Consider the following 15,432-nt stretch of genomic DNA (forward strand, 5'->3'; position numbering starts at 1 on the left):
GGGTGCTGTTCTAATGGCTGTAGATCTGCTGTAATCCACACACGCTTTCCCGACGAAAACATGCTGAGAGCAATAATAACCACCAGGTTGATTTAGGGGGCTGAAAGCTTTTCCTTCAAACGTTTAAAACGCTTGAGCAACGGCACGTGTGAAGACACGTGGCGTTCTGTTGGGGGATGTGAAAAGTTAGTCCTAGAGCCATAGAACGGTTTGGGTTGGAAGGGACCTTAAAGATCATCCAGATCCAAACAAAGTGGCGCGGACACCTCCCACTGGATCAGGGGCTCCAAGGTCCATCCAACCTGGCCTTGAACACCTCCAGGGATGGGGCAGCCACAACTTCTCCGGACAACCTGGGCCAGGGCCTCACCGCTCTCATCGTGAAGGATTTCTTCCTAATGTCTAATTGAGATCTTTCGCGTTCCAATTTAAAGCAATTCCCCCTCATCCTATCACTCCAGGCTATTGTAAAAAGCCCCTCTCCAGCTTTCTTGGAGACCCTTCAGGCACTGGAAGCTGCTCTGAGGTCTCCTCGGAGCCTTCTCTTCTCCCCAACCCCAACTCTCTCAGCCTGTCCTCGGACGGGAGGTTCTCCAGCCCTCACAGCATCCTTGGAGCCTCCTCTGGACCCGTTCCAACAGCTCCATCTCCTCCTTCTGTTGAGGATTCCAGCCCTGCCCCAACCCTCCAGATGAGGTCTTCCCAGAGAGGAACAGAGGGGCAGAATCCCGTCCCTCCCTGCTGGCCACACTGCTTCGGATGTAGCCCAGGACATGAGTGGTTTCTGGGCTGCGAGCGCATGTTGCTGATTCACATCGATCTTCTCCTTCCCCAGCGCCCCAAATCCTTCTCCTCAGGGCTGCTCCCAATCCCATCACCCCCAGCTTGGATTGAACCCAGGGATTGCCCCGACCTAGGTGTAGAACCTTGCTTTTGGCGTTGTTGAACCTCATGAGGTTCTCCCAGCCCCACTTCTCCTGCCTGTCCAGGTCCCTCTGGATGCCATCCCGTCCTTTTGGCCTTACAACTGCACCACACGGTGCCATCTGCAAACTTGCCGAGTGTGCCCTTGATCTCATTGTCTGTGTAATCAATGAAGATGTTGGACGGCGCCGGTCCCTGTACGGACCCCTGAGGGACACCATATGTCATGGAAAGGTTTCCTAGATTTCGAATTTCCGGATAGGAGCAAGTAACTTCTCTCAAGTAACAAGGGATGGGATGAGAGGAGATGGCCTCAAGTTGTGCCATGGGAGGTTTAGATTGGATATTAGGAAAAATTTCTTTATGGAAGGAGTGGTGAAGCCCTGGCAGAGGCTGTCCAGGACGGTGGTGGAGTCCCCATCCCTGGAAGGGTTCAGAAACCATGTAGATATGGCACTTTGGGCCATGGTTTAGTTGGCACGGTTGGGTTGGGCTGATGGTTGGACTGGATGATCTTGGAGATCTTTTCCCAACTTAATGATTCTATGATTTGAAGCACATCTGAGGGGGCTTTTGTGCAGTAACTGTGTCCGGTCTTTTCTGAACGGCGTTTCTAATCTTGCCTTGTCCTCCTTCTCTTTGCCCGCAGGTGTTTCCAGCCAGTGCTCATTCACATCCAGATGCTGTGGGAGCTGATGTTACTGGGAGAGCCGATTGTTGTAATGGCACCATCCCCAACGGTTTCCTCGGAAATGGTTCTGGCGCTTACCAGGTAATGCCCTCCAATTCTGGGATGTAGGGAGTTAAAGCGATGAATTCCAGCAGTTTTTCTCTCTCAGATCCTCTCTTAGGAGGAGCAGCTGAGGGAACTGCGGTTGTTTAGGAGGAGATTGAGGGGAGACTCTCACTCTCCTGGGTGGAAAACTGGTTGGGTGGCCGAGCCCAGAGAGTGGTGGTCAATGGAGTTACCTCCAGCTGGAGGCCACTTACAAAAGGGGTACCCCAGGGCTCGGTACTGGGTCCATCCTGGATCAATGACCTGGATGAAGGCATTGAGTGCCCCCTTAGCAAGTTTGGGGATGACACTAAGCTGGGTGGAAGCGTGGATCTGCTGGAGGGTAGGGAGGCTCTGCAAAGGGATCTGAACAGGCTGGAAAGATGGGCTGAGACCAATGTATGAGGTTTAACAAGGCCAAATGTTGGGTCCTGCGTTTGGGGCACAGCAACCCTGTGCAGTGCTCCAGACTGGGGGAAGAGTGGCTGGAGAGCTGCACGGAAGAGAAGGACCTGGGGTAATGGTTGACAACAACTGAAGATGAGCCAGCAGTGTGCCCAGGTGGCCAAGAAGGCCAACGGCATCTTGGCTTGGATCAGAAATGGGGTCACCAACAGGTCCAGGGAGGTTATTCCCCTCTGTACTCGGCACTGGTGAGACCGCACCATAAGTACTGTGTTAAGTTCTGGAGCCCTCACCACAAGAAGGATGTTGAGGCTCTGGAGCGTGTCCAGAGAAGAGCAACGAAGCTGGTAAGGGGTCTGGAGAAGAAGGGTTACGAGGAGCGGCTGAGAGAACTGGGGGTGTTTAGCCTGGAGAAGAGGAGGCTGAGGGGAGACCTTCTTACTCTCTACAACTGCCTGAAAGGAGGTTGTGGAGAGGAGGGAGCTGGGCTCTTCTCCCAAGGGACAGAGGACAGGACAAGAGGGAATGGCCTGAAGCTCCACCAGGGGAGGTTCAGGTTGGATATCAGAAAAAAGTTCTTCACAGAAAGAGTCATGGGGCACTGGAACAGCTGCCCAGGGAGGGGGTGGAGTCGCCTTCCCTGGAGGTGTTTAAGGAACGGGTGGATGAAGTGCTGAGGGCCATGGTTTAGGGAGTGTTAGGAATGGTTGGACACCATGATCCAGTGGGTCCTTTCCATCCTGGTGATTCTGTGATTCTGAGACCTTATTGCTCTCTACAACCACCTGAAAAGAGGTTGTAGAGAGGTGGGTGTTGGTGTCTTCGCCCAAGTGATAGGTGATAGGACAAGCGGGAATGGCCCTAAGCTGCGTCAGGGGAAGTTTAGATTGGATATTAGGAAGAATTTCTTCACAGAAAAGGTTCTCATGGTCTGACAGAGGCCGCCCAGGGAGGTGGTGGAGTCCCCATCCCTGGTGTTTAAAAGGTGGGTAAATGAGGTGCTCGGGGATCTGATTCAGTAGTGGACAGGTATGGTTGGAGTTGATGATCTCAAAGGTCTTTTCCAACCAAATGATTCTATGAGTCTATGACATCCTAGAAATTAATGTTTTCCTATGAGGTTGGTGAGGCCCTGGCTCAGGTTGCGCAGAGAAGCGGTGACTGTCCCATCCCTGGAGGTGTTCAAGGCCACGTTGGATGGGGCTTTGAGCAACCTGATCTGGTGGGAGGTGTCCATGCCCGTGGCACGGACTTGGAACTGGCTGAGCTTCGAAGTCCCTTCCATCCCAAAGCATTGTATGATTCTGTGCCACAGCGGAGGGATGTGTTTTTTGGCCTCCTGAGGTTGTCTCAAAACCATCAGCCTGAACGCGTGCCGGGAGAACCGTGGCCGAGCCGCAGAGCTGGATGGATATGGAATAGGAGTTGCTGGAATATGAGTCTATCTCAGGGTAGAAGGGAGTCTTCCATTTTGGGAGACCCAGTGGTTCATAGCCCTGAGGAGCTCTGCTTTGTCCTCTGCTTTAATAAGCCAAAAAAAAAAGCCTGGATCTCCTCTGGAGAGCAAAGCCGCTGCTGTAGGACAGAAACCTGATGGAAACCACCTTCCTCCTCCTGTGAGGTTTGTAAGGCAGCTCCTCTGTCTGTGTTGCAGCTGCCTTGCCCCTCTGCGGTACTGCTGCGACTACCGCCCCTACTTCACCATCCACGACAGCGAGTTTAAGGAGTACACCACCAGGACGCAAGCTCCGTAAGTAGCCGGAGACCTTTGCTACCCACTTGCCACCCCTCTGAGGGGGGTAACTCCCAGGTTAGCATTGTTCTGCTCTTTATTCCCCCTCTTTTTTTTTAGGCCAAACATTGTCGTAGGAGTCACAAACCCTTTCTTTATCAAAACTCTTCAACACTGGCCGCACATTCTCCGGGTTGGGGAGCTCAGAATGTCAGGTAAGGCTGGAATCAAATTCCTGGTGTGCTGGTAGACCTTCTTTAGAGCTGATAGTGCGGTGCTATCCGTCATTTTACATCATTCCGGTGAGAGCTGTGAAACCAAAGGGAATTCTAGACTTGGATGACGTGCAGGAAGAGCGCAAAAAAATGGTGAAGAGGATGACTTGCTGCGATGTTTTTTCTGAAGCGTTAGGAAAAGGATAAGTCCTTCCGTGTCCAGAGAAAGGCAACAGAGCTGGGGAAGGGTGTGGAGCTCAGGGGTTCTGGGAACACCTGAGGGACCTTGGTTTGGAGAAGAGGAGGCTGAGAGGAGACCTCATCGTTCTCCGCAGCTCCTGGAAAGGAGGTTACAGTCAGGCTGGGATTGGGCTCTACTCCCAAGGAACAAGGGATAGGACAAGAGGAAACAGCTTCAAGTTGTGCCAATGGAGGTCTAGGTTGGATATGGGGCAAAAATTCTTTAGGGAAAGAATGGTGAAGCCCTGGCAGAGGGGCACCAGGGCAGTGGTGGAGTCTCCATCCCTGGAGGGGTTCCAACACCGTGTAGCCGCGGCACTTTGGGCCATGGTTTATCAAGCACAGTGGGGATGGGCAATGGAAGAGCTTGGAGATCTTTTCCAACCTCTATGATTCCTGTTGTGGAAGGAGAAAATTGCATAGAGACGAGGGACGTGAAGAGAGAAGCTCTGATGGTTGTCTACGAAGCCAAGGAAACCTCAGGGTTGAGGAGCTGAGGTTTTATGCGGTGATTCCTTAACACATACCAGTTCCGACGTTTTAGTAGGGAAGTTAGCAGACGAGAGGGCTTAGGTCAGAGTGGAGTTAAGGTAGGATATGACTGAAGATGTGCAGATCGTGGAGTGAATGTTCTGGAGGGCAAAGTCTCTCGTGAACGCTGTGGCAGTGAGGGCAGATTCTGAGCCTGAACGAGATGTCTGATGTCTTTCCCAGGAGATCTGCCCAAGCAAGTCAAGGTGAAAAAGCCAGCGAAACTAAAAACTCTAGACACAAAACCAGGTAAAGCCTTTTCTCAGGCATGATTTCATTTTATTTGAAATTACGGGGAATGGGAAATGTAAACTTTGTAGGCGTGTGAACATGGCACGTGGTATTCTCCCCCCTCCACTCTGGGGAGACTTCACCTGGAGTCCCGCGTCCAGTTCTGGAGTCCTCAACGTAGGAATCTGTTCGAGCAGGTTCAGAGGAGGCCACGGAGATGATCTGAGGGCTGGAGCACCTCCTGTGTGAGGACAGGCTGAGAGAGTTGGGGTTGTTCAGCCTGGAGAAGAGAAGGCTCCGGGGAGACCTTAGAGCAGCTTCCAGTATGGAAAGGGGCTCCAGGAAAGCTGGGGAGGGGGCTCCTGATCAGGGAGTGCATGGACAGGATGAGGAGGAATGTTTTTAAGCTGCAAGAGGAGAGATTGAGATGAGATCTTGGGGAGAAATGTTCTCCTGTGAGGGTGGGGAGGCCCTGGCCCAGGTTGCCCAGAGAAATAATGGCTTCCCCATCCCTGGAGGTGTTCAAAGTCAGGTTGGATGGGGCTTGGAGCAACCTGATCCAGTGGGAGGTGTCCCTGCCCATGGCAGGGGGTTGGAACTGACTGGGTTTTGAAGTCCCTTCCGGCCCAAACCATTCTATGATTCTCTGTTCACCTCTGGCCTCACTTTAAGCTGCCTCCAATGAGTTATCTCACCATCAGCGCAGCATGAGGAGGTCCTGGCAAGTCCTTGAGATAGTTCAGTGTCCTTTAAACCTTCTGTGAGTACTGGTTCCATTAGCAATTTCATCATTGGTTTAATTACCCCCACCCTCTCCCAGCAGCTGGGATCTGTGTGAAGAATTTCAGTTCTCTTTTCCTTACGCTACACAACAGAGCCTCCTCTAGGTACGGGGGCAGAAATTTCTTCCTAACTTCTGGATTTCCCTTGTTTTGCCTTTTTTTTATTCAATCTAGGAATCTACACTTCGTATAAAACCTTCCTGCACAAAGACAAAACCCTGATAAAAAGATTACTAAAGGTAAGCACTTCCCAATCTCTCCTACAACTTGTAGGTTGTTGTGGGACAACCATGTTCCTGGGACACGGCAACACTGGTTTTCCATGTGGACTGGGGAGCGAGAGGTTGGAGAGCAACCCTCGGGAGAGGGATCTGAGGGTTCTGGTCAATGGCAAGTCTTCTTCTGGTGGCCAAGAGGACAACCGTGTCCACCACGGCATTGCCCAGCAGTTAAGGGAGGGGATTGCCCTGAAGTGATGTGGCCCCACCTTGAGTGCTGATACAGTTTTGGAATACAAAGGGTCTAAAGCTACCGGAGAAGGTTCAGAGGAGGCCATAAAGTTGGTGAAAGGTTTAGAGGGAAAGATGTATGAGGAACAACTGAAGTCAGGTGGTTCTGTTCAGCCTGGAGAAGAGAGGAGACTGAGGGGGGACTTCATCACTGTCTATAATTCCTTGAAAGGAGGTTGTAGTGAGGTGCGTGTTGGTCTCTTCTCCTGAGTCTACGCCTTTCTCACAAGAGGACGAGGGAGGAGCAGGCGCTGATCTCTTCACTTTGGTGACCAATGATAGGACCTGAGGGAATGGCAGGAAGGTGTGCCAGGGAAGGGTTAGGTTGGAGAAGAGGAGGCTGAGAGGAGAGCTCATTGTTCTCCGCAGCTCCTGGAAAGGAGGTTACAGCCAGGCTGGGATTGGGCTCTGCTCCCAAGGAACAAGGGATAGGACAAGAGGAAACAGCTTCAAGTTGTGCCAATGGAGGTCTAGGTTGGATATGGGTCAAGGTCTAGGTTGGATATGGATATAAAGCAAAGGCTCTTCATCCAGAGAGTGGTGGAGCACTGGAACATCTCCCCAGAGAACGGCACCAAGCCTGACAATATTCCAGAAGTATTTGTCCATCCTCAGACACATGATGTGAATTTTGGGGTTGTGCATGGACAGGAGCTGGACACGATGATCCTTGTGGGTCCCTTCCAACTCAGGACATTCTGTAATTATAAGCAGACAAAACTCTCCAAGAGGAACAGACTTCTTGGAGTGTGTGGTGATTTAGTCAATATTCTTGGACGTGTTTATCGTGCCAGTTCTAGATTTGTCACTTGATGTTATGGATTAAAGGCTACCACTGGTGATAACCCAGGTTCTGAAATGTGAGCGATGGTTTAACGGGAGAAGAATACGTATTTTGGGTGGTACAGACCACTCCAGACTGGTTGTTTAGAGCTGCAATGCTTCCATGTGCTGCCCAGGGAGGTGGTGGAGTCCCCATCCCTGGAGGTGTTTAAAAGATGGGTGATGAGGTGCTCAGGGCTATGGTTTAGTGGCAGATAGGAATGGTTGGACTCCATGATCCAAGAGGTCTTTGCCAACCTGGTGATTCTATGATCTGTCTGCATAACAGAGATTTGTGACTGCACTGCTCTTTGCTCGCAGGGGATCCAGCGGAAACGCCCCTCCGAGGTCCAGAGTGCACTGTTGAGACGTCACCTCCTGGAGCTCACCCAGAGTTTCATTATCCCACTGGTGAGTTGAGCAGAGAGTCATCGGAGTGGTGGGAAGGGGAGGTGAATGGGACGTGCTTGAGTGATGAGTTTGCACTTGCCCTCTTTTATTCACCCCATCCCTGAGCATCTGTAATAGATTCAGGACGTGGCGCTCTGGAGGTTTTTTACCCCAGGGAAAGGAATTAAATGTCTCTTGAAGGCACATTTCAGCCGTTAGTATAAAAGTCTGCAGGCTGAGTGTTCAGCACGCTCTGCTTAAGAACGGAACGCTATTTCTTGTAGTAATGAGCGTTACCTGCTGGCTGATTCCAATCCCAACTCTGCTTTCTTCCCCAGGCAGATGTATAGGGAAGGGAGGGGAGCCCAGACGGTTCCTCCTCTGCTCTAAAGCTGGAATCAAACCCATTGCCAGCGTGGAACCCTCCCTGCTGGCTTTGGGAAGCTTTGCTGTAGAGCTTAGAGGCTTGTCCACGTGGTGATCACCACCCTACATCACGGATAGGAGTTGGACTCGATGATCCTTATGGGTTCCTTCCAACTCAAGTCATTCTGTGAGGTTTTAGCAAACACCTCTGAGACCTTCCCTGTCTTGTCCTGCTGGAAAGCTGCCGGTGGCTTTATTTGGTGGACATCCAGCTGGGCAAGTTTGGCTCCACCACCTTCTTTTCTGCATTGTCTTGGAAGTTATACATGGGAGAACAGAGCATCTTCTCACACCATAGTCCCTCCTGCCAACTCCTTCTTGCCTGACCTTGTCTCACATGACATACCTAGGATCCTTCCAGCATCCTTTTGTGACCCAACCGCTGGTGGGAAACCAGCTGGAACCCTTCAGCTCGTGTGAAATGCACGTATGAATTAAAAAACCAGGGAGAAAGAGGCTGTTGGTTGGGTTTGTGATCATTGGAGAAGAGCATCAAACTCAGTGACCACGCAAGAGGCTCCTTGACTGTCGTAACTTCATTTTTAAATCTTACGGTTTTGGGTTTTCTATCTTCTTAGGAACATTATATTGCAAGTTTGATGCCTCTCCAGAGGGCCATTACTCCATGGAAGGTACGTTCGATTTTCTATCGCTTCTGCTTTCCTTTGCCTGTAGGGATTGGGAACGGTTATGCCATACGGTGATAACGTACTCTCACACTCTTTCCTCATGGAAGGAAAGAGGGTTATTACTTCTCTAAAAGAAAAGAGAAGGTTGAAACAAACACTGGGACAGACGATTCCTGTTTTGCGGTAAATGCAGCTGCTGTGAATCTAATCTGAATTTTCCTGGCGAGGTGGTTAAGATGTTCACACCTCTTCTTCTCGTAGTTCTGCCTCTTTCTTTGCAAACAGAGACCTCGTTTTCCCCGGTTTCTTTTGGGTGCTGGGTCATACGGTCTTTCCGTTGTGCAGAATCCTCCACAGATTCGTCCATTCCGTCAGGAAGATTTCATGAAGACCCTTGAACATGCTGGTCCCCAACTCACCTGCGTACTTAAGGGTGACTGGTTAGGCCTTTACAGGTGAGATTTTGGTGAATATTTGCCTTATTCCCTTCCCAAAAGCTGCAAATTATAACGAACATCAAAGCCTGAATTGGAATCGGGAGCCAAAAAAGGAGTTTGAGGAGAGAGTTCACGTGAAAAACTCACACTTCTGAAGAATTGATTAACTAATAGTGGTCAGGAAGAGCAAACGCAGGGCAGGATCACTTCTGTGTGTTCTGTTGTCTCTTAACTGAGGAGTTATAGCAGGGTTTAGAGGCTGTCAGATCTTGGACTTCCAAGATCAAGTCCAACCATCAGCCCAACAGCACTAAACCATATCCCGAAGTGCCACATCGCGTTTTTTGAACACCTCTAGGGATGAAAACTCCACCACTGCCCTGGACATCGTCTTTCCATGCTTCACCACTCTTTTAGTAAAGACATTTTTCCTAATATGTGTCCAGTTCTGGAATCTGCAACGTAAGAAGGAGAAGGAGCTGTTGGAACGGAGCTAGAGGAGGCTACAAAGATGATCTGAGGGCTGGAGCACCTCCAATCCGAGGACAGGCTGAGAGAATTGGGCTGTTCAGCTTGGAGAAGAGAAGGCTCCAAGGAGAACTTAGAGCAGCTTCCAGTGCCTGAAGGGGCTACAGGAAAGCTGGAGAGGAGCTGTTCTCCAAGGCTTGTGGTGACAGGACGGAGGGGAACGGGTATAAACTGGAGAGGGGCAGATTTAGACTGGACATTAGGAAGAATTTCTTCATGATGAGAGTGGTGAGACCCTGGAACAGGTCGCTCAGGGAAGCTGTGGCTGCCCCATCCCTGGAGATGTTCCAGGCCAGGTTGGATGAGCCTTGGACAGCCTGAGCCAGTGGGAGGTGTCCCTGCCCGTGGCAGGGGGGGTTAGAACTAGATGATCTTTAAGGTCCCTTCCAACCCAAACTATTCTATGATTCTATAATATCCAATCAAAATCTCTCCGGGCACAACTTGAGGCCATTCCCTTTTGTCCTATCACTTGTCTCTTGGTTGAAGAGACCATCACCAAAGTGATTCTGCCTCTCTCCTCCTCTCTTGTGAGACCTCATCTGGAGTCCTGTGTCCGGTTCTGGAATCCTCAACATAAGAAAGAGATTGAACTGTTGGAACGGATCCAGAGGAGGCTACAAAGATGATCCGAGGGCTGGAGAACCTCTGCTAAGAGGACAGGCTGAGACAGTTGGGTTTGTTCAGCCTGGAGAAGAGAAGTCTCTGAGGAGACCTTAGAGGAGCTTCCAGTACCTGAAGGATCTCCAAGAAAGCTGGAAAGGGGCTGTTTACAAAAGCCTGGAGTGATAGGACGAGGGGAAATGGTTTTAAACTGGAGAGGGGCAGATTTAGGCTAGACATTAGGCAGAATTCCTTCACAAAGAGAGTGAGGAGGCCGTGGAGCAGGTTGTCCATGGAAGCTGTGGCTGCCCCATCCCTGGAGGTGTTCAAGGCCAGGTTGGATGGGCCTTGGGCAGCCTGAGCCGGTGGGAGGTGTCCCTGCACATCACAGGGGGTTGGAACTGGATGGGCTTTAATGTCTCTTCCAACCCAAACTATTCTATGAGTCTATGGAGATGTGAAAAGAGCGTATTAGCTCATAATTGGTCACCGTCCCTAATGATGCTCTGAATCCTCATATCGTTTCCTCTCACATCTGCACCTGCTGAAGGAGAAAGGGGAGTCTGTGCCGTGTAGTCATTGTCCTTTTCCACATAGATCCTTCTCTGTCCCCATCTCACTGTCACCTCCCTTTCTGCAGGCGTTTCTTCAAATCTGCCAACTTCGACGGTTGGTACCGTCAGAGGCACAAGGAGATGACCCAGAAACTGGAGGCCCTTCACTTGGAGGCCATCTGTGAAGCGGTACGTTCCAACTGCAGGTATTAAACCTAACGCCAGGTGATATCTTTTCAGGCCTGAAACTGGAAGAGGATGGTGCTGCTACCTTGGCCGCTTGCTGACGCGTCTCAGTTCTGTGCTGAGGGGTGGAGAACAGGACTTTGTGGTCTTGGGAATCATGGGTTTGCCTCCTGTCTGGCAGCGTGTGGGGGACAAGAACATGAGCAGCTCAGCTTCCTTGCTTTGTCAGCCGAGGCAGAACCTGCTCTGCCTGCTTCTATCCACTATTTTTTATTCATCAGGTCCTTCCCAAGCCAGTAGAAGGACGGGATGGCATCCAGAGGGACTTGGATAGGTTGGAGAGGAGGACCTGTGTGAACCTCATGATGTTCAGCAATGTCCTCCCCTGCCCAGGGTGCGCAGAGAATGGGTTTGGAGAAGGCCTTGGGGTGCTGGAGGAAGAGAAGCTTAACGTGAGCGAGCAATGTGTGCTCACAGCCCAGAAACCAACCGTGTCCTGGGCTGCATCCAAAGCTGTGTGACCAAAAGGGAGAGTGGGGATTCTCCACCTCTGCTCTGCTCTGCTGAGACCCAGCAGTTCTGTGTTCAGTTCTGGAATCCTCAGCAAAGGAATGACATGGAGCTGTTGGAGCGAGTCCAGAGGAGGCCCCGCGGAGATGATCTGAGGGCTGGAGCACCTCCCGTATGAGGACAGGCTGAGAGAGTTGGGGTTGTTCAGCCTGGAGAAGAGAAGGCTCCGAGGAGACCTTAGGGCAGCTTCCAGTATGGAAAGGGGCTCCAGGAAAGCTGGGGAGGGGCTCTTGATCAGGGAGTGTAGGGATAGGACAAGGGGAATGGTTTTAAGCTGCAAGAGGGAAGATTGAGATGAGATCTTGGGAAGAAATTCTTCGTAGGGGAGGCCCTGGTCCAGGTTGCCCAGAGAAGCTGTGACTGCCCCATCCCTGGAGGTGCTCAAGGCCAGCTTGGATGGAGCTTGGAGCAACCTGATCCAGTGGGAGGTGTCCCTGCCCATAGCAGGGGTTGGAATTGGATGGGCTTTGAGCTCCCTTCCGACCCAAACCATTGCATGATTCCGTGAGCACCAGACCGGAAGCATCATCGTTTGTTGGCTTTCTTAATGCCATGATAATAGGAAGGAGTTTTAGTAGTGGCTTCTGGCACAATTTCCTAAACGGAGCAGCTTCTGGGTGGTCCCCGGAGCTCTGGTGGCCTCCCAGCTGCATGTCCACCTGCAGCCCTTGCTTCACTGTTGAGCAGTGCACGGCGTTGAGCATGGCGACTGCCGAAGCCGTCTCCTTTCTGACCAGCCCTGACTCTGGCAAAAGGATTTAAATCCTGAGAGCAACACAAGATTCATAGTGATGAATCTTGAGAAGCTCGACATGAGCCAACAATGTGCGCTCACAGCCCATAAGGCAAACCGTATCCTGGGCTGCATCCAAAGCAGCGTGGCCGGCAGGGCGACGGAGAGGTTTCTGCCCCTCTGCTCCTCTCTTGGGAGACCTCATCTGGAGGATTGGGGCAGGGCTGGAATACTCAACAGAAGAAGGAGATGAAGTTGTTGGAATGGGTCTAGAGGAGGCTCCAAGGATGCTGCGAGGGCTGGAGAACCTCCTGTATGAGGACAGGCTGAGAGAGTTGGGGTTGTTCAGCCTGGAGAAGAGAAGGCTCTGAGGAGACCTTATAGTGACCTTCAAGAACCTGAAGGGTCTCCAAGAAAGCTGGGGAGGGACTATTTGTGAAGGCTTGTAGTGATAGGATGAGGGGCAATGGGTATAAACTGGAGAGGGGCAGATTTAGACGAGACATTCAGAAGAATTTCTTCACCATGAGAGCGGTGAGTCCCTGTCCCAGGTTGCCCAGAGAAGTTGTGGCTGCCCCATCCCTGGAGGTGTTCAAGGCCAGGTTGGGTGAGCCTTGGAGCCTCTGATCCAGTGGGAGGTGTCCCTGCCCATAGCAGGGGGTGGAACTGGATGATCTTTAAAGTCTCTTCCAACCCAAACTATTCTATGATCTTACGATGCTATGACTGGAGCAGGAGAACCCTGCACTGCCTGCTCATTGCCGCATCTTTCGTTGCATCTTCTCTTGCAGGCAAGAGCTTGATGCTGTCATGGGCAGAAAAGTGAGGGGAGCTCTGCCTTGCTCGTTTGGGCTGAAGTGCTGCGAGCAGAGTGGTGAAAGAGGATGAGAAACCTCCTCCTTGCTTGTATTTCAGGCTTTGCTTAGTGGTATCTCTTTGAGAAAACCTTCTGTAAAGAAGAAATGTCCCTGAAGAAAGCTCTTCTCTTTCTTTAGAACATTGTGGCCTGGATGAAGGACAAGTCTGAGGTGGAGATTGTAGACCTGGTGCTAAAACTGCGTGAGAAACTGGTGAGTTTTCCTTCCTCCTTCCTCCCCTCCTTCATATCTCTGTGTCCCTGTGACGTGGATCACAGTTGTTGCTTGGAGAACCTTGTTCTTGCTTCCTGCCTTGGAGGCTTGGCAGTTGGGACAATCATGAAGCTTTAGTGTTTGCGTAGGAAAGGACTCAAAGTTCTGACTCTCTTTGTGAGGCTCATGTGGCATTTTCCTGTCTCTTGGGTTCCTTCTGGGGGGAAAAGGACTTGAAGGTACTGGTTGACAGGAGCTGAACATGAGCCAGCGGTGGCCCAGGTGGCCAAAAAGGCCAACAGCATCCTGGCTTGGATCAGCCATAGGGTGGCCACCAGGAGCAGGGAAGGGATTGTCCCCTTGGTCTGGGTGCTGATGAGGTCAGACCTTGAATCTGGGTTCAGTTTTGGGCCCCTCACTCCAAGAAAGACCTTGAGGGGCTGGAGTGTGTCTGGAGAATGGAACGGAGCTGGAGAAGGGGCTGGAGAACAAGAGTTCTGGGAGCAGCTGAGGGGAACTGGGGTTGTTTAGTCTGGAGAAGAGGAGGCTGAGGGGACACCTCATTGCTCTCTGCAGCTCCTGGAAAGGAGGTTGGAGCCGGGCAGGGGTCGGGCTTTTCTCCCAAGGAACAAGGGATGGGATGAGAGGAAACAACCTCAAGTTGTTTAGATTGGTATTAGGAAAAAAGTCTTTACTGAAAGAGTGGTGAAGCCCTGGCAGAGGCTGCCCAGGGAGGTGGTGGAGTCTCCATCCCTGGAGCGGTTCAAAAACCATGTAAATATGGCTCTTTGGGACCTGGTTTAGCCGGAACGGTGGGATTGGGCTGATGGTTGGACTGGATGATCTTGACGATCTTTTCCAACCTTAATGATTCTATGATTCTTTGACCCCAAACTAAAGAGACAGCGTGAAGTTCTCTCAACAAAAGGAAAAAGCAGGAGGAACTTGGAAACTGGTTCAAAATCCCTCTGCTTCTCCTCTCTCTCTCCGTGTAGGTGAGAGCCAGGTGCCAGCACCTCCCCGTGAAGGAGGAAACTCTGCAGCGGGTGGGCCTCTACATCGAGACCATCATCGGTTCCTTGCCTGAGGATCTCCAGGCTGTGCTGCACCACCACTGAGCTCACCGAAGGGACTTTGTTGGAGAAGGAAGGGCCGTCCCACCTTGCTCCGAGCTGTGGGCAAGCTGCAGTTGCGTTTGGAAAGGAAAGTTCTTCCCTGATCCAACCAACGTGACCTGCTCTGGACCTTGCTGACAAACACGTGCCGTTTTGAGCAAGTGAGGGTCAGAATTGAGGCAGAAACAGGGAACTGTAGGCGCTGTTCTAACTATTCCTGCTTTGAGGAGTTGGATGAGGGGACTGGGAATGAGAAACCGCTCCGTGCGTGGCTGGTAGGAGGTCGGAAAGGGACAGCCAGGCTCCCAGCAGCATGCCGCAGGCTGTGCAAAACATCTATTGCCCGTTTATTTACGCCCACTTCTGTCTAGCGTTTGGGCTCACAACATTTCAATGCCATCACCCTGCCTGGAAGAAGCAGGACCAGCCCTGGATCAGGAGCTGCTTCCAGGACAGCTGATCATAACGAGAGAGACGCTAATGCCCCACGTAGAAATGACACGAAGAAATTGCCTCTTCAGCAGCCCGACTCGTGCCAGCGGGAGCTTCAGGGAGAGAGAAGATGAATTGCTGGAGGTGGAATGGTGTTTTTTTTCTCCTGGAGCAGAGACAGAGAAGGATCTGGTGTGTTTGCAAAGCATAGAGCTTTCCATGCTGGGTGTGAGTGGCAACAGCAACTGGAGCTCCATGGAGAGGAGCTGGCCTCCGAATGGAGTTTATTCTGCTTGAAAAATCGAGTTTGGGCACTCTAATCTTGTATGAGAGAGCGATATTATGATTCTGTGGAGCTCTGCCTCGGGCAATGGGATGTTTAACGTGGTCAGCCCGTTTGCCCTTAAAATATGCCGAAGAACCTGGTTTTTACAGCCTGTGTCATCCTCACCGAGTGGGAACGTGGGATGGGGCGTGCGAGCCCCGCTGCGAGAGGTACGTGCTTGCCTTGAGCCGAGGGGCAGCATCCTCCAGCTCTCACAGCTTCCAGCTCCATCATTCTGCTCCCGTTCACCTCTTGGGAAAGAGAAGGG

General features: G+C 51.5%; 1 protein-coding gene across 3 annotated transcripts in view; it reads left to right on the forward strand.

Moving 5' to 3' along the window:
• The window catches only part of DENND6B (DENN domain containing 6B), a 37,092-nt gene extending 21,785 nt beyond the window's left edge, over positions 1 to 15,307 (forward strand). For all 3 annotated transcript variants that reach the window (XM_054075002.1, XM_054074994.1, XM_054075011.1), the window contains exons 10-20: positions 1,574 to 1,696; positions 3,759 to 3,854; positions 3,957 to 4,051; positions 5,006 to 5,071; positions 6,010 to 6,074; positions 7,488 to 7,577; positions 8,561 to 8,614; positions 8,957 to 9,066; positions 10,820 to 10,922; positions 13,218 to 13,292; positions 14,288 to 15,307. In XM_054075002.1, the coding sequence (XP_053930977.1) occupies positions 1,574 to 1,696; positions 3,759 to 3,854; positions 3,957 to 4,051; positions 5,006 to 5,071; positions 6,010 to 6,074; positions 7,488 to 7,577; positions 8,561 to 8,614; positions 8,957 to 9,066; positions 10,820 to 10,922; positions 13,218 to 13,292; positions 14,288 to 14,410 (1,000 nt within the window). In that variant the 3' untranslated portion in view covers positions 14,411 to 15,307. The remainder of the gene's footprint in view (positions 1 to 1,573; positions 1,697 to 3,758; positions 3,855 to 3,956; positions 4,052 to 5,005; positions 5,072 to 6,009; positions 6,075 to 7,487; positions 7,578 to 8,560; positions 8,615 to 8,956; positions 9,067 to 10,819; positions 10,923 to 13,217; positions 13,293 to 14,287) is intronic.
• The last annotated feature ends 125 nt before the right edge of the window (positions 15,308 to 15,432 follow it).

The sequence above is a fragment of the Cuculus canorus genome, chromosome 1 (genome assembly GCF_017976375.1).
Source record: "Cuculus canorus isolate bCucCan1 chromosome 1, bCucCan1.pri, whole genome shotgun sequence".
Taxonomy (NCBI): Eukaryota; Metazoa; Chordata; class Aves; order Cuculiformes; family Cuculidae; genus Cuculus; species Cuculus canorus.